At 34.3% G+C, this 19,247-nt stretch overlaps 1 protein-coding gene across 2 annotated transcripts; it reads left to right on the top strand.

Annotated features, from left to right (window-relative positions):
* The first annotated feature begins 98 nt into the window (after positions 1-98).
* Positions 99-13,203, top strand: LOC131785050 (putative sodium-coupled neutral amino acid transporter 10). 2 transcript variants are annotated; one of them, XM_059101896.2, is made up of 15 exons: positions 99-281; positions 1,346-1,463; positions 2,515-2,560; positions 3,147-3,240; positions 3,445-3,585; positions 3,731-3,852; positions 4,633-4,735; positions 5,096-5,195; positions 5,369-5,451; positions 6,133-6,250; positions 6,961-7,079; positions 7,730-7,945; positions 8,783-9,181; positions 11,620-12,105; positions 12,730-13,203. In XM_059101896.2, exons 1-15 carry the CDS (start codon positions 198-200, stop codon positions 12,742-12,744), a joined length of 2,244 nt encoding a protein of 747 aa, XP_058957879.2. In that variant the 5' UTR covers positions 99-197; the 3' UTR covers positions 12,745-13,203. The 2 variants fall into 2 exon arrangements, with proteins under 2 accessions (XP_058957879.2, XP_058957878.2); XM_059101895.2 differs by having other exon boundaries at positions 6,130-6,250.
* The last annotated feature ends 6,044 nt before the right edge of the window (positions 13,204-19,247 follow it).

Genomic DNA, 19,247 nt, shown 5'->3' with positions numbered 1-19,247 from the left:
AAATAACCTCGTTTTCGTTATGATAATTTACCATGTAGGGTAGGGTGTTCCCTGGAAGAAGTTTTAATCTGAGCAACCAAGCCTCATTTGCATGCGTGGTGAGAGTGGAGTATCAACGTCAATAGAAAGGATCTGAACTTTTAAACGACTTATATATTAGCCCTGTGGAATTTTTTCTTCTATCTGGAATTTCCCCAATGAGTACCACGCCTGTTATATTTAATTTGATCAACTGCATCATTGGAGTCAGTGTTTTGGCGATGCCTTTCTGCTTTCAAGAGGTAAACTTTGAAAACTTCTTATTTCGACCCTCGCTGGAAGATAAACTTCTTTTATTTCAGTTTATTTTGCAAATGATCTTCTTATATTATGCTTTACACTGTTTACTCAAGTTTGTCACGTAAGTTCACATGTACAAAGACACACGATATTCGCCCTTTGTTGTTAAATCTATCCGTGAATTAGTCGAGAAGACATTTATGGAATTTTGGTTGATCACCACAACAACGCTTAATTGAATTAAACAAAGATATCTTCATTTGTAAAATGGTGGTTCTTAATACTAACCTGAAAATGTAGGCCAATCAGTTTTCCATTCTCATATTTATGCCTCATCATTGTGCATATCGAACTTGCGATTGTCATTCAAACCGTAAACATAGAATATGTTACATGCCACATAGGTTCAATACATCTTCATTGCTTCACCTAAGGCAGTATTTAGACAAATGTTAGGATTTGTTGGCTTGCACTTTATGCACACGCAGCTGTGTTGTTTCTAGTTTTTTATAGTTTGATTTTCATAATCAATTTTTTTCCGTTGACAAGACCTTTTTTGAAGAAAAACATTTATTTTACTCTCTTTTTGAAAAATTGTTCCTGGACATTTATTATGTCTACACCTTTTATTGGACAAAGAGAGGTGTACATATTTCATATAGATCTTCAAATTGCAACGTTTTTTTTTAAAACAGGAATAAATAGGTAGAATAAGTATATCAGGGCTTTCAATAAGATTTGAAGTAGGTGTCTGCCCATATAATAGTAGGTGGCTGTGATTATTTTCTAGGGGGGGTCTGGGGGCATGCTCCCCCAGAAATTTTGAAATTTAATTTTTTAAATATTTGCTGACAAACATGGCCAAGTAGCCGGTGACTTGATGACTCACAGCCACCGGAGCTCCGGCAGTAGCCGGCTTCTAATGAAAGCCCTGAGTATATATTGTATAATTGTACCTTTAAAACTTTTGTTTATCTGCATGGATTTTGTAAGATTAATCACAAAAAATACAGCTAAGAAGTGGAATGTTATACCACTTTTGTTTTCTTTTACTCCTTTTCATCAGTGTGGCATCGTACTTTGTGGAGTAGCAATTGTAAGTAGCTCCTTGCTTACAAAGAAGTCTTGTGGGTTACTTCTTAAGACAGGTCAGGTGGCACGGAGACGGAACTATGAAGGGTTAGGTGAGTTACTAGACATTTTGAGAAAACAGTACTAGAGAGGAATTTGAATTAAAGAATCAAAATCTGGAGGTAGTTTAAATGGAAGGTTTACTTGTAATGATTTTACATTAAGGTTTAAACATTTTCCTTTCAAACACTCATTTGAAAGGGAACAACAACCCAATAGCTGCTGTAAACTTCTTTGAAGTTGAAAATAATATTTTTTCCCCACAGAGTACAGCTGAAAAATCAGTGAGTGCATGATGGCCCAAAAATCTAAGCTGCCCAGCTCTTAAAAGTTCTCCCAAAGTGAGAATGGTTTGTGGGCTGTGGTGCTTGGGCTCTTTCAGACCACAGAAACACTCAGATTAACTTTTCACTGTTAATACAACATTTATTGGAAGGAAGGAAGGAATTTTAACAGAAAATAAATACCTAAAGGAAAAAAAAAAACCTTTATTTACACAGGGTAGCTCATTCAGCTCCAAGGATAGTCTCCGTACCAGCCCTGTATCTTTAAAAATTAATTTACATTAAGAATTCTCATGAACTATCACATTCAAAGAGCCTAATAAAGATACAATAATAGAATTTAAGAAATACATTAAGAGCCTACAAAATACTATGCAAAAATCACATTTAAAGCCTAAAATGTAAGCCAAAATGATATTATGGTCAACATGTTTGTTCCAAAACAGGTGCCATTAGTGTCCAATAAAAGAATTACTCAACATTCTTCTTTTCCAGAGAAGCCCCCAAAATGGCGCCCTGACTGCATAAAGAAGTTTTTTATTTATGTATTCCTAAATTTCACACATGGTGAAATTTAAAGAGTTGAGATATCATAAAATGTTTAGGATCATATGGCCATGGCTGTTATTGGTATGAAAAAAAAATTTTAAAAGTATGTTTGCAAGTTTTCCTCAACTTTGGTAGGGAAAATTTGGTGGTCCAATTTGGAGTTTGGGGATCAATCAATTTTATATTTTTGCTACAGTTACTGTAGTGCTAACAGACCAATTATCATTTGTTTTTATTTAAATACTTTTAAATTTCTAATGCTTTCCTTCAGCATTGGTTACTTATGGTGCTCCAGGAAAGTTTGCTGTGGAAGCAAGGTAATTGGTTTAAAAGGAAATGGATTATACATGTTGATACAGAAGAGTAAAGAATGTGAACTGCATGTATGGAGCTAATCTCGAGCACCTTTTTATATAATAAAAATGGCATGAATCATAAGTGCCAAACATACACTTCAATTAAAGTCAAAGGCTTTTGTGGTACAAGGTTACACATTAGTGAAAATTAACATTGATAACTCTAAAAAACATCTACACAATGCATGTATTTTTGTCTTTAACACAAAAATTAAGTTATTGGCAGTAACATATGCATTGGGTGACCTTATGTAGAAGTCTGTCAACACCAGAGAATATACCATCTTTAATAATAAATAAATGAAAAAAAAAATCAGTGAAAAGGAGGATAATAATGGCCTATGTGGCCAATCACAAATCTTTACAATGGCCACACAATTTCTTCTTTTAAGAAAAGGAATTTCCAGCTTGACAGTGTATTCCAGACTAGTTTCCAAGTGGAATGTTGTAATATCTTTTTGCATGTAGTGATCACCCTTATCAAATTCATGAATTACTTTAATTTATTATTCTTAGTTAAATGATTGCTTTCTCTTTCTTGTTTCAGTATTATTGGTCTTCTTCTAGGAACTCTTATAGCATTCAATGTTATCATTGGAGACTTGGTTCCTTCAATATTTCAGAATTTAAGTGGATTACAGGTATGGCCAGCCTTCTGTTATATAACAGTCATGTGATAAAATATGTGAAATTTAAGGTATCACACCAGTGAAAGGATAAATGAAACTAGGTGAATGAAAACTAGAATAAGTTTCACTCAATAGGGGTTTTCATATCACATTTAATGTTTATGTGAAGCCTCATTTGACTACTGAGACCATTCACTGTCTTATACAATTGTGTAGGTGTCATGGACTATGAGAGCAGTTCTCATGACAGTACTTGCATTTGGTGTTGGGTTACCCTTGTCGTTGATGAGAAATCTTCAAAGCTTAGCTTCCTTCAGTTCTGCTGCCCTGCTGTTTTATGGATTTTTTGTTCTACAGGTAAGTTAAGAATTTATTTTGTTTGCTATCTACTAGATGTATTTCCTAATGAGGTTTCTTGTGAGATCTTTGAAAAGGATGTAAGTAAATGTTGTTAGTGGAACATGCTTATAGATTTTATTGTGGTCCTTATCTTTTGTTACAGGCATTTTTGAGTGCACTGCCAAAGATCATGGAAGGATCTTGGTTGTACGACTTAAATTACTGGCGACCAGAGAAACTTCTCCACTATTTGCCCATCTTTGCATTAGCATTTACTTGCCAAACGTTAGTATTACTTTGGTTTTAAAACTTGGAAGAACAATTTTTCGAGTTATCAAAAATTAATTATATAAAAAAAAATTAATTATATACGTTCACCGTTGATAATAACAATTTTGACACGGAGTTGTTTAAAGTGTAACTATGTGTATGGAGTGAGGGTGAGGAGGGGAGCAATTAGAAACTTGAAGTTGATTATTTCTTTGATTCAAATAAATTTTTGGCATTCTCTAGGGACAACTGCAGGGTGCCAAAATGTTTTACTAAAGAATCTAGTGTTCAGATAAAAAAATTGATCTGTACTAATTGCCTGAAGAATAAAACTTGATTGCCTGAGACACCTAGGCATGTCAGTAAAAGAGTTCTTTGCACAGAGTATTTTAATAACAGAGAGTATTTAAATTTTGGTATACAACAGTGTGAATTTTGCATTTATCTGCGATTTCATACATGACTGTAAGAGGTATGTGGTAAGGGTCTTTGTTATTTTCCATGTTTTAGCAAAATGTGTTCAACCTTTTAGGCCATCTTGGGATGAAATTGTGGTTATACAGTAATTTTGTTGTCAAATTATGCTTCATGACTTTTATAATGTTATGTTTTGGTTCAATCAGTTTTTGAATGGAATTTCCTAACTGTTTTAGGTATGTTGATCTTTGATAATGACCAAAAATGTCAACAAAATTATTTAATGATTCAAAGTAATCCTACCATTAATTTAATTTAACATTTAATCATTTAAGTGTACATTTCACTTAAAACAATATTTTGATTAATTACTTGTAGGCAGCTGTTTGCACTCTATGAAACCTTGCCTGAACCTTCAGTTAAAAAAATGGAAGGTGTTGTCAATACTGGAATCAACATTGTGGCTTCTGTATATTTTTTGGTATGTCATCATTACAATGATAGTATTCAACTTTTTCTACAGTTACTCGTACTTCACTTATGCACTGAGATTTTCAACAGACATCATAAAATTTGCAATAAATGTCTGGTAGCCTTGCTCTTTCCCGTTTTTATTTACTTTTGCATTTTATTAATTCAGAATTTGAAATAATCCAGTTACTAGGTTATCCCTCTTATTTGGTTTGAGTCATCCACTGTGCTTTAGTCTCTTTGACTATTCTCTTATGGGAGTTTTTATTTTCTGAATATATTACCAGCTTAACTTTCAATTAGGTGTTTGTTGTCATTCCAGTGTTAAATATTAACAATACCCTGTTTTCCTGCTTTGGTAATGAAATAGGTTGGATTTTTTGGCTACGTCAGCTTCTACAGTGTTGGTGTCAAGGGTGACATGTTGACAAACTATGGAAACACTTTTATTTCACAGATAATAAAGTTAGGTAAGGTCTTAGACAAACCAGTTAATGTAACTTACTAAGTCAATGATACAGCAACTGATGTTTGCACCATTAATATTGTAATGGCTCTTACTGACATTTGTTTGTGGAAATACTCCATATACTATATTTAGTTCAAGTATAAACTGCTTCTTTTACTGTTTATATTCCTACAGGCTTTGTGATGTCAGTTATTGTCAGCTTTCCCCTAATGGTTTATCCTCTACGAGCAAGTCTACATTCTTTGATATTTCAGCAGGTCAGAAAAAATCTATCTAAGAAAGTGAATGTTAAGTTTCAAATACTGGTGTATCCAGAATGGGGGATGCAGTGGCCCAAGAGTTAATGGTCCACCTCAAGAGGTTTGAGTAGGACCCCTATACTGATTAAGACACCTCTTTAGCACAAAGCCTCTCTCCTTTAAGTGTTTTAAATGGGTGTTGTCAAACTTTTGTACAAACTTGACAAACTCATGTGGTAAACTTGCAAAGCACTGGTATGATAACCAAGGGAGAAGCAATTGTCTTGGTTACTTAATGTTACTAAAACAGAGATAAGCTGTGGCAGTGTAGGCCATCAGGATGGAGAACAGACCTGGCATAACAAGACTTGTCAGTTTATCTACATTTAAGATAAACTTAGAACTAAATGTTAACAAAGAAGGATTTCTTTCTTAGATATTCTAGAAATATCAATTACTGAACATATAATTCAGTAAAATATTAACTAAAGCATGTCTCAGAATGAAGACATTCTGATGTCAGGTTATGTTATGAACTTCTCCCTATCTCTCTGCATTTTTTTTCTTTTTTTTTTCTTTTTTTTTACACACCATAAACATGATATCAGCATTGCTAAGTATTACTGTCTGATTGTTGTTGAAGTTGTCATGTCTAGAGTATGACCTATCCTTATGCAGTTGATTTATTTCTGTCAGCAGTCAGGAAGTTCAGAAAATTTACCAGGAGGTGCCAACTTCATTCCACAAGATAGATTCACTTATCTCACCCTTGCTATCATATCTAGCACCCTGATGTTGGGCATTCTCTTTCCACAAAGTAAGTGCATGATTGCACTGTCAACAAAGATGTTGTTCTGAGATTGAGAACAACAACAACATTTTTTGTCCTGACTTAAAGGCATATAAGATTCAAGTCATGGTGTGATCCTTTGGAAATTGAGCAGTTGGAAAGCAGCTTTTTGATGTCTTATTTGCCGTTCTCAAGAAAATTTTTAGAAATATTTTTAGTATTTTTCTATATATTTTAGTGGGGATAACTCCTTAATTTTTAACTTTTTAAATTTTATTTAATAAGTGAATTATGAATTTATCTGAAGATACCATGTATAAACTCCTTTTATAATTTTTTTCCTATTATTTTAAATAAAGTTGTTACATTAAGTTATGTTAGTTTAGTTCAAAAACATGGTTCTCATGATTAAAAATGACATTATTATTTTGTTGGGCATCGTGGCACATTTTGCGGGCTTAAATGGAGATCTTGCCAGGTTTAAATATATGTTGGCCTGCTTGCATGCTCCCATGATTGTTCAGACTGTTGTTAAGTGTGATCAGTTTTTATTTTCTCCATAACCTCCAAGTAATAATAATTACAGTAATAGTCAGCTTATGTTTGTGGGCACAGATATGTTTTGGGGCTTTTAGTCAAGCCCAAAACACATTTATGCCCTGGAACATAACTTCTATTGTTTTATTGTATAAATGCTCAACAAACCTCTTATTACTAATTTTCTCTATGGTTTTTAGTTGAATTTGTGTTAGCATTGACTGGAGCAACAATGGGCACTTTGATAGCATTTGTATTCCCATCCACCATGTTTTTACATGTTGTAACTGAAAAGACATCTGCAAGGTTTGTAGCCAAGGTGAGTCAGCAGAACTGTGGTAGCCATCATGAAAGTAAGCAACTAAATGTTCAACAGCTGAGGAGGGTTGCATTAATATATAAATCCTATGAAGAAGCTTAGCTGCCCAGTAGATAATAATTATACCAAAGGGAAAAACTGAGAACACACATTGTTCTGCTTTCAATAATTAAAAGCAAAAAGCTTGGTTGCAAATGAAAGAGAGTTTATTGGATTGCTTGATTGCCTGATTGGTTGTTATACAGAATCCAGGTTTGCCTTGGGTTTCTCATCTCAACTTAAGAGACTGAAAATAAACCTGAGACCATCTGGTGTGCTTGCATTTTCCTATGTTAGAAGTAAGCTGTTTGAATTTTCACTGTAGTTTGTAAAGCTTAAAAAGTGATCTATGAAGCTGAATTTCTTGACTGTAAATGAATCATTTACTAATGATATTGGGGGAAAGAGTTGCCATCAAACAGAAGCATGATTCCTTGATGCTTTGCATGCTCATTTCCAAGTTATTATGCTATGATAAATCTGTTTTCTCATACCTAACCAGGTGTATTGAACTTATGAATGCTAGAAACACTGCATGACTCTTAGTCATGCATGAAGAATAATGAGTTTCACATACAAGCATTTAGTCTCTTTACTCCTATTTTTTACAGGTTGTCTTTGGTTTGGGTATAATTTTCTTTGTGGCAGGCACATACACGGTGCTAACTACTCAAGAAGAAAGCTCACACCACCAAGTTGACATCCATCCACCAGGAATTGATCCTATTAAGCCGGTAGACTTCCATAATCCTCCACAGTCAAGAACTAATGACACCCTGCTCCATGTTGGTGTCAGAGAAGCACCAGTTGATGTAGACATAGCTAAGGTACAGAACTTCAGTTCTATAGGAATACCTACGTCTTTTACCCTTTACACTCCTAACATCAGTATCCATATTCTTTATGCTGTTCTTAATTTATTTTCTAAGATGTTGACAAGGAAAATTTGTTTAAAAATCAAGAGCCTCTTTACTTGGTGATCATTTCCTTTATTCTCTTGCCATTAATTTTTGATTCAAGGGTGATATTGTAAGGACAAATTAGATGTTAGTCACTCTTGGGGGAAAAAGGGTTACATGTGATCTCTATCATAATGCTACCCTTCCTTGTTATCAGTTAACTATGAAAGAGACTTATTGAGGGTGGAGCATGTCTTTCACATGAAACTCTCTGTGCAGTATCGATACCTCTAGAAAGCTAGTGATAACAGTAGACTTATCAGCTGAAGGGTGTTGTTTTGATATACATGCACAGATAACTCCTGGTACTCTAAATGGAGCTTTCAGATTTAATTAACATGGCAACAGAAAGGAACCATGCTTTTGGACATAATGATCTTGGTCATGGATCAAAGTTATTCTTTTCAATCCTAACTTCAGTGTGCTAACCATTGAGCTGTCATGTCCTCCACCAATTGTATGTAACACCTTAGGCCAAAATACCACTTCAGGCAATTGATAAGTGTACTCTATTTCATTATTATCAGTTATGATTAAAATATCAGTTTATTATTAGTGCAATTTATAGAATTAAAATAGGACTTTTGATGTTGAATTTCAAAAATACTTCTAAATGTAGAGTTCAATTTTCAGAAGTAACAAGTTGCATCAAACTTTTAGTCAATACAGAGATTCATTCAATTTGTTTCTGTTTTTTTCTTTAAGATTGGTCTAGGGCAGGATAGAAATATTGCCAAAGATGAAAAAAGCTTAAATGATGTCAAGCCAGCTGAAAAACCCATTGCTGCCACAGTTAATGAAGGATTAGAGCAGACAGAGAATGTTGTTAGACCTATTGAGGGTGAGGTTAAGCGACAAGAACCTCCAGTGCCTCATGCCCCACAGGATGATCCACTTCAGAAAAAAGACAATGAAGAACCTTTGAAGAATGATAAGCGACAACTAATGAGTAAAGAAGATGACAAGTCAAACAATGTGGACAACATGGAGGAGAAAACTAATAATGTGAATGCAGGCATCAAGAAAGCTGTTAATGCTGAACCAATCAAGGTCTCACAACAAGAAATTGATGAGGAGTTGAAGAAGCTGGAGCAGCCAAATAAGGTTCTGTAAAGAATCAGTGAGGGAAACAAAAATGTGCAACTCTTTGTTAATCAGTAGGGATGAAGAGTGGCTGTTTACATCCTGACTCATTCCTCAGTTCTCTCCCTAACACATGCAACATCACACCTGATGCTCTCATATATACTGCATTGGCTGCCTGGGCTATGTGTGAATGGGTCAGGAAATACATTCACTGTTTGTGTGACAAATAGGTTTTTTGAGTTGCCATGGTTTATTTCCCTTGCTGAAGACTTACATTCATTCAATTTATTCAGATATTCCTGGTAAAAAAATCATATTTTTCCAAAGCAATCTTCAGGTGGAAAGAAAACAAGACCACCTCCTGACCAATAAATGGATGGAAACAAACTAAACCTGTTAATTTTTAAAACAAACATCTAGATTGATGGCCAAAGTGTTAGCTTTATAGACCATAGGAGTGCTACCTTAATATTGATCAGTTCCATTTAGGAAATGCATTTTAGTTAGTTCTAGGTTTCATTTCCATGCTATTATTTCATTGATAAACACTAGAATATAACATGAAAAGACTTTCACCTGTTCTGCCAAATCCATATTTCCATAAACATTAAGTTTAACATAAATGGTACTTTAAGTTCTCCTTCCTAAACCTTGATTAATAAGCCACCACCTAGGTGCTTTGTAAAAAGCCAAAATGTAATTATTTCAAAGTGAGAAGAGAGTACACTGTATAAGGCTATTAGTACCAAAACTTTGTGGTTCATTACCAATCAAAGAAACACTATCAAAAAATAAACTTTTAACCTAAAGAAGATGACTATATGAATGTGGTATTTTAGCCCTCTATTCTCTTGAAGTGGTGAACACCTTGTTGAACAAAATCCATCACGGAAATTTCTGGCAACATTATAGGACATTCTTTAAAACTTGTACAATAGCATTTAGGGAGAATAAGTACAGTTGGGTGGTACATGGATATCAAATGTGTGGAGTGATAAGCACATGTACAGCAAAATCTGTTAAATTAGGGCAAATTACTGTATTAAGGTGCACTATGTGAAAATAAAACCTTTAACAGAAATATGCACTGAGAATTTATTGTATGATTTTGTCTTTGGCCATCAATCTCTATAATCTTCAAATGCTAACTATTAATCTCTTGTCACACTAAATTCACAACCATTGACACTATCCAAGGATAACATTTTTTTAAAATCAGTTAATTGAACAAAATGTAAAAGTAAATTGAGCATTTCTTTAAACTAAGCTGTAATTTTATGGAGGTAACCTTTCACTCTTTAGATCTCTTTATCAACTAACCTCTTCATTCCATGCTTTTCTGATAACTTAGGCTCTGAAAACTTAGAGTTCAGTCAAACAATATCCAACTGATACTGCTTTTCTCTTGTCACCTTTCTATGTACACTGTATCAATGATATAATGAGAAATTATTTGTTAATCATTCACAAGACTGAAAGGTTTTACATGTCTGCTAGAGTTCATGTGGTCTTTCAAAAATTCCTTACATTTTTGCAAGAGTTCTTTAAAAAGGCCCCAAATTCATTTGTCTTTGCTATTTCAAAGTTATTTGTACAGTAGGTCCACAATCCTTGATGACTTTTTTCTGACTTCTAATGACTATTTATTTTTTATACCTACCTTATCATCATTGAGCAACTCTAAGATCTCAACTTTTGTATGTTTTTAAGTTTTAATCAATTAGCATATTAAGGATGGCCTGGAGTTTCTTTGCTCTAAACTTGTGTCAAAATCATTCCCAAGTCTATTGACTTTTTCAAGCTATCTTATTTATATTTCAAATTTATAGAATGTAAAGACCTATTCAAAAAACCTGCATTGGCTTGAAGATCTAGTAAAATCTCTTGAGCTTTGCTTGCTTGAGCTTAACATAATCTTTTTACCATGGAGTGACCAGAATAATGGTATCCTCCTGGAATTGGACACCAGTCCATCACAATGTAACCCAACAGCAGTTCTTCAAGTTTCCTTGGAAGGTTGCTGGTACCAGTTTAATCTCCAGTCTTGTCCAAGGACAAAACATTGTGAGCCAACTAGGGCATAAACCTGGACCTTTTGTTTAAGAATTGGGCCTCCATGTATCCCAAAATGTAGCCACAAAAGTTTCTTTTATTATTGGCTTTTTTCCTAAAGATGCAGTGACTTAGTGGTTAAGGCAGAGGACTTCAGATTGAAAGGTCCAGGTTCAGGCTTGGTCAGGTTCTCATGTTGTGTTCTTAAACAAGACACTTTACCTACACAGTGCCTCTTCTTGCCAAGGAATACAATAGATAACAGTAAACTGTCAAAAAAACTGGAGAAAAGGCTACAGGACAACCTTACAATAGGCTGTTTGCTGTTTTTAGAAATAGAAAAAGTCTACTGTGCTCTAAACAATGTTTACCTTGAATCATGTATGTCCTTTTTTTTTACAAAGGTAACTGCAGATACCATAAAGGAATCTGATTCCAAGGATTCAGAAAAATTGGATAGTCTTTCAAATGAAGCCAAATCTTCACAAGATATACAAGATAAAACTCTGATGAAAAGGGAGTTGGAATTGAAACAGAATTTGGAAATTCAGGAGAAGAAAGGACAAGACTTAAACATCATGAGAAATGATGATATCATTGTTTCGCAGCAAAGTGGAAATCAAACAAATTTACAGGACAAAGGAGTCAGCAATCAAATTAATCAAGATTCAGAATCCAAAGACTATTCTCCTCGTGAAAGAGTTTTGGCTGCTAACCACAGTACACCTCTTGCAGGAGAAATTCCCAAAGAGGAGGAGAGCATAAAAATTAGAGACCTTAAATCAAATTCAAGACCTGTAGAGAAACGGAGCAGTTCTCTAATGCCAAGGTCCATAAAGAGTTTTCTTTCAAAGCAAAGGTCAAGGCGCTCTAAAAGAAGTCGACAACAGGTAACACTCTCATTTAATTTCATTTCTTGACACCCGTTTATGATCGCTAATGTGTAATGCAAACTAAAGCACAGATCAAGTAACACTATTGAGTTATTATGTTTTTTATATAATTTTTTTGCTAACTTTAGGTTGTGGTACTTCAATATTGTTTTTAACTTAAAGTACTAAACTTTTATGAAACTCAAGGCCGGAGCACAATTAGTTCTGGTCTTTGGCAAATGGTGCACTAAAGTTTACGTTAAGTATATGAGTGAATTGTGCTGGGTAAAACTCAGTGCAGGTGTATAGGGATATTGTTCAATAAATTCTGTTTACAAATGTTTGAAGTATCTGTCTACAGTTTATTATGGGTTTTTATGCTGAGATAAAAATGAACATGTGTCTTGTTCATAACTCCTCTTGAACAAGTGGCTTGATCCGTAAACCTTCACAAGGTTCTTATAGGTCAAAGGATTAATGTGGCTATACCTTTAGGGTAGGTATAATTATAATACCTTTAGGGTAGGGATAATTATAATACCTTTAGGGTAGGTATAATTATAATTCGATTAATGATTTCGTTACAGGTCTTAACACTTGCATTGTTCACCTGATTTATTCATTTTTTTCCTTTTCTTTTAGGGAGAGACCAGTTAATAAATCAATTTGCACATGTGTATCAGCACTATTCGCAAATAGCTGAGGGTGTAGAAGGTAGCTGCACTGAAATGAAAACACTTACCTTCCCCTACAACTGAATTCCCATCAAAAGGAGAAGGAATGTTCTCATTGTTTTAGTCCTAAGTATTTGTAGTTATTGTTCATCAGTAACAAACTTAGCAAAGCTTAAAAGACTGCGGGCAGTCTTTTTAGCTATTTGATACAACAATAATTCTTACTTTTCTGTTCGTTTATTCTTGATGGTGAGTTCACTTAGAAGTCTACTCATATTTGTATTGGATTGGTTGTTGCCTGTCTAGGCCTGGAGAATGGAATGATAACTTTTTTGATAAGACATGCAATTTAAACTGAGAAGTAATTCTTGATAATTAAAAATTGCATGATGTGGATGTACTCTTTTGACAGTATTGAAATGTTGTGGTAATTTGAAGTAAATCCTTGTTTCTGTCTTAGTTCATTCCTCGACGTACGGCGTCCAAAATTTAACACATTGTCTCCAATGGTTATGCTCCAATCGCTCGAAATGATAGTCAAAATATTAGGGATTAATCTGTAGATATGTTTCCTGGGAACTTTTATCATTTTTAGAGATCATTAAAGAATTATTTATTTTTGGTAAGATAAGAAAATGATAACTGAAACTTTTTAACCTTTTTTATTTCTGCTGAACTTGACAGTTGCAGTACTTAATTTTTTTAGCTGAACTTCACATGGCTTAGAACACAATGTTAACAATGCTTTGCAGCAATACTTTATTCGAGTAATGACGAAATAAAGTTTCAAACAAATGAGATAACCCGTCGAAAACACCTTTAAGTTTTGCTTTAACTGCTTATAAGTTATTGGTAATGTTGGGGACCCGGAACTATTAATAGCTCGTTATTATCCCTGTTTTTCAAAAAGCTATCCCTAAATTTAAATGGGAAAAGGTTGGAGAAAAGAGGGTTTACTCCTCCCTGGAGACTACCGACCCACAAGGTGGTTACCCCACCTGGATGGGATGATGGTCCATTGCAGGTTAATCTCTCTCCCCTCCCCCCGTAAGTTCCCTTCACTGCTAGTTTACGCTCCTAAGAGGCGCTGAGCACTGTGAGCAAAGTGTCTTACTATTGAAGTGTAAACTTGGCACTGATCCGTAACAACAGTTCCAAGCACTGACATTGTTGTGCGTCAGCTGACAATAAGGGAAGATTTATAACTGAGAATGTGGTATTGAATCAACTAATAATCCCCTAACTGATATTTGGCTTTATTCTCATCACTTGTATGTTTGATATTGTATTGATTTGGTGAGGGGAAATTATGTATTGGTCACTCGAAGGAGTTCAAGGGTAATCAATTGATCTTTATACATTCACGACTTTCCGTTTTATCAACAGATGACGGAAAACAAACTCAACCATGGCACTGAAACTTGATCCAAATATACCGTACCTGAAATAACGTTTTAAATCACTAACGTCCTATCTAAATCTTTTCGTCAGGACTTCAGACAAAAAATTCCTTATGGACTGGTAGATTCTCGCAGATCTGTGAGCTCCCTTTCTTTAATGTTTCAGGGTGTTTTTGATCAAAGATCATCGTTTTTTATCAATCCACAGTTTTCAAATCCCAATGTTCATTGATCCTTTCGTGAATAAGCCTTTAGTTCATTATTCGGCTTCAACTCCCGATTCTGTTGAACAAAAACGTCAAAAAAATCACAAGTTTAACCTAATTTTCGTTATTTACTTTGTAAGTTATCATAGTGAATTTACTCTTTGGAAAACATCTCGTTCATTATAATTACCTTTTGAAATAATTTCAAACTACTCGCGCAGGAACAAATTTAAAAGACATCTGTAGAGATTTTTCAAGTAACGCAAGGTAAGGAACAAGGCAGAATTAGAAAATTTCGTGGAGGTGGAAGACGCAGAGTAAAATCAAATGATTTAAAATCAATTTCCTAATTCGCCAGAAGCCGAAGCCTTTTGTTTTTTGTTGTTGTTTTTTTTACTTTAGTTGTTCGCAATTAAAACAAGATATGCAACATGATTTTCAAAGATTTAGTCAACATCTGAAGAAAACCGTAAACATTCACTTATTACAAGGGTCGTAAAACTGATACGAAGAATATAAAGGGACATAATTATCTAAAACTAATACATATATTAAAGCTCCCTTCGACTTCTTTGTTCATCAACTGGCGTCGCATGTTAAATACTATTTGTTCCATGTCACAAATCCACGTTGGAAGCTTTCTTTGGCTTGATGCAACCCTAGGCAAAAGAACGCAAATCATCGCTTTAGATCGTTTTGTACTTGTGAAAAGTATGTTCTTAAGAGTAACAAGCGTCACAACTTTAAACTTAAATGTTCTCCGCTTGTGTTATGACCGCTGAGACAATTCTCTACGTTTTTTTTTAATTTCAGCCTTTGTTTCGTTATTAAAATTTACTTTCACTTTTTGCGTGCATCGATGTGGTTTTGATCAAACGTTTTTTTCTCAGTGATGGTTCTCTCAAGTGACGGTACATGTTAGGATTATAGTTAGCTCGATTTAAGATCTTTACTTCTCTATCCCTTCAACTGTGGTCTTAATCAGTTACGAAAGCCTAAAAATCCCATCAATTCCACAGAGGAATGGTTCTATAAATAAATTACAAGTATGAGCCATATTGTTACACTGATAGAAACATGCTCCCGTGCAAGTCTAAAAAGGAAGAGAAAACTCACAGTCGAATGTGCAAATTGATTTCCAGCTGAGTACTCCAATTCTGCAAATATTTACTCTTAAATCAACTCTCTGTCCGTCATCTCTCACCTGTCTGGTGAAAGACAGACGAGAAGGAAACTTATTAATTTCAAGAAGATAACCATTTTACAACATGCACCGTGAGATTTTTTCAGAACTTTGGCGATAACTTTACTTGTTCGAGGTGAAGTTTCAAATTCTCGAAAATGAGAAAGTCTACTAGTTCTTTCAATTTTATCGTTGTTTCTTAGACAGAAAATTAGAAGGCATTCAACACGCAATCTAAAAACCCCAAACGACTGACACAACTCATGCTCAGTTTTTTACTACGTGAGTGCACATGGTTATCCAAGTCGGAATAGAGTAAATGCTGATATAACGCACACTAGACAAGGGATATTTTATGACCATTTATTCTGTCGGAGAGTCGCCTTGGTCATCACCAAATAAAACAAGCTGTTTGTCGAAGAATTTCAGGATCTAACAAAGCATCAATGTAGACTGTTTGTTTATGCCTTTTCAGCTCCTCTGTTAGGGTTCGTAACATCTCATGCAATTATGAAGTGACCTTCGGAAGAATCATTGCATGGAGTGTGTAAGTGTGTAGATAAACGAGAAAGATTTGATTCAGCAAAATGAAAATGACTCAAAAGGGTGCGAAGTTACACGTTTTGTGCATATGTTAATTACCTCTATGGCAAAACAGACAAGCATAACAGAAATTAAATCATTCTAGTGCGAATCAGTACTTCAATTGACAAAAATTTGTCAGTCAAAATCTCGATATTGAGAAATAGCAGTTAAATTCTATGATTGTTTGGAATAAATAAACATCATTATCCAGGCATTAATACCCCTTAAAACAATTACTGTTTCAATATGCAGTTTACTCAACGGCACTTCACCCTTGATGCAGTCAACATTCCAACCGCCGGAAAACTCGTGCTTTCCTCTGACCCGAGAATGGCCACAAGTAACTAACCATACATACGCTTTTATAAAAAAAATTTAAAAAGATAACTATTTTAGTCAGTAAAAGGCTTTCTATAGACTGCCTGTTTTTGCTTAAATTCCTTCAGGCTCTCTTTCACTTTTGCGCACTCTCAGGTTATTTGCAGGGAATGAGCGAAAACAGTCATGCAATTTTGCTAAAATCTGAAAAATAATGCATAAAGTAGCTACTACACGTTTGAGGCATTTTCAAAGCAAAAACTTGAAAATTTATTTCAAGCTGAATATACAAGGTTTACAAATATCTTGGATTATCTCACGTAGCTAGGAGCTTGTGTACAGCTGTGTTTGGTAGTCGAGGACACATGATTCATCACTATTTATCCACACACTTCCAATCTTTCAATAGCTTTAGTTGATTTGTCATTAATCAATGGTGCACGCTGATAAAACGGCCTAGTTAAGATCACTTACTGTGTAGTCCAGACCTTTTGTGAGAGCCTTTTCACCTATACTCAACTGCAGAGCTTACCACGTTTTTGGACTTTGAAAGAGAGACTAAATGTTCTTCCAACTGGCACTCGAGCTTATAGCGTTTGAATTTTGTCATTGTGTAAAATCTAAATAGTGTTTATCGCTCACCAAACTTTCAGAATTCGCCATCTTAGGATTCTTTTAACTTCAGCTCTCGTTATTTGCTAAATTTTGCTTTCTCAGTTTTCGCGCGGGTCGATTTGGTTTTGATCAAACGATTTTTTCCTGTGATGTTTCTCTTGCTTGACAATGCATGTTAAGGTCATATATACCTCGATAAAACAAAAAGTCTTCGCTTCTTAATTTCTCAAATTGTGGTCTAAACCAGGTACTACAGCCTGAAAAACGCATTAAAATGGATAAAATTTAAAATCATTGCTTCTAAATTTCTTCACTTGTGGTTTAATCAGTTATTACAGCATGAAAATCACATCAGCTCGATGGAGAAAATATTTTATGATAAAGTTCAAATAAGAGCCATGCTCTGATACTTGTCTAAGAAAAGAGAAGAGAAACGCCTCAGTTGTATGTGCAATTTGATTTCCAGCTAAGAACTTCGAGCCCGCTAATATTGCGGACTCTTCCAACGATCTCCAGTGAATGACAGTCAAGAAAGAAACTTTTTTATTTGGGGGCTACATGCACCTTAAGATTTTTCAGAGAAGTTTCTGGCGATAACTTATTATGTCCGAGGTGAAGTTTCAAAATCGCTTAGTTGAAATGTCTAAATGTTTCAAGCATATGATTGTTTGATTGTTATAGGTACACAGCTTCCCAAATAAATCATGTTCTAACACAGTTTTTTTAAAATTATTACTTAATTCAACAAAAACATGCCTGACAGGAAATTATAAGGCATTCAACACGCAATCTTAAAACCTCAAGCAATTTACTTTTTTACTACGCGAGTGCACATGGTTGTCCAAGGGAATAGAGTAAATGCTGATATAACCCACACTAGACAAGGAATATTTTATGACCATTTATTCTGTCGGAGAGTCGCCTTGGCCATCACCAAATAAAACAGGTTGTTTATCTAAGAATTTTGGGAGCTAACAAAGCACTAATGCGGACTGCATGTGTATGCCTATTGAGCTTTTCTTCAGCCTGAAAGACAAAAAACAAAAACAAAATACGAGGAACATAATTACTACTTACAGAGAAAAAAAGTGACTGATGTATATTCATGATGTAGTTTATCTATGTGTTTAGTCAGTCAAAATCTCGATATTGAGAAATAGCAGTTTAATTCTATGATCGTTTGGAATAAATAAACATCATTATCCAGGTATTAACACCCCTTAAAACAATTACAGGGTTTTATTAAATTTTTTTAACAATTTTTTTTTTAAATTAATTTTTTGATTAATTTTTCAAATTTTTTTAGACAGTTTTTTAAATTAATTTTTTCACCTTGCCCCAAAAAATGATCAAAGTTTTTGCAACTTCGCCTGATCCTATAAGTATGTCTCGCCAAGCCTTTTTGATCATTGGCCCCCGCATAACCGCTAATTATGGCTTATAAATACAGGCGTTTAGTGTTAACTTTAAAACTTCCCGAAGAAGTCGGAGAATGAAGAAGTTTTACAACTACGGTGCGCAGAGCGTTACTCACTAATTTAGTTTTAAAAATAACTAAAAAATTGTTTTTAAAAAATTTCTAAAAGATAACTAAATAATAAAAAAAATTATTTAAAAAATTATTAAAGATAATTAATTTGGCCTCCAAAAATACTTACTTACATAGATTAGCTATTGTTACAGTTTTCCTGTAACACAAAGTACAATCTAAGTCTTGCAGAATTTTATTGATAACATCCTTAATACGGGCATGACTAAAGTTTAACGTAGTCTTACAGACCATAATCATGCCTGGCCGAGATCTATGATTAAGTGGCCTGGAGAACCGAAAAAATTAATTAAAACAATTATTGAAAAAATATATATATATAAATAATTTTTAAAAAATTGTTTGAAAATATTGGGGGCCACGGTTTTATTCTCACCTTGCCCAAAAACAATTTTTTTTCAAAGTAAAAACTTGCAAATTTATTTCAAGCTGAGTATATAAGGTTTGCAAATATCTTGGATTATATCACGTATTCAGGGGCCTGTGTACAGCTGTATTTGATAGTCGAGGACACCTGATTCATCAATATTATCTACATACTCTCCATCTATCAATATCTCTAATTGATTTGTCATTAATCAGTGACAGCAAACTGATAAAAACAGCCTAGTTAAGATCAGTTACCCATCA

The sequence above is a fragment of the Pocillopora verrucosa genome, chromosome 8, assembly GCF_036669915.1.
Source record: "Pocillopora verrucosa isolate sample1 chromosome 8, ASM3666991v2, whole genome shotgun sequence".
NCBI classification, from domain to species: domain Eukaryota; kingdom Metazoa; phylum Cnidaria; class Anthozoa; order Scleractinia; family Pocilloporidae; genus Pocillopora; species Pocillopora verrucosa.
This window is presented reverse-complemented; position numbering and strand designations above follow the sequence as displayed.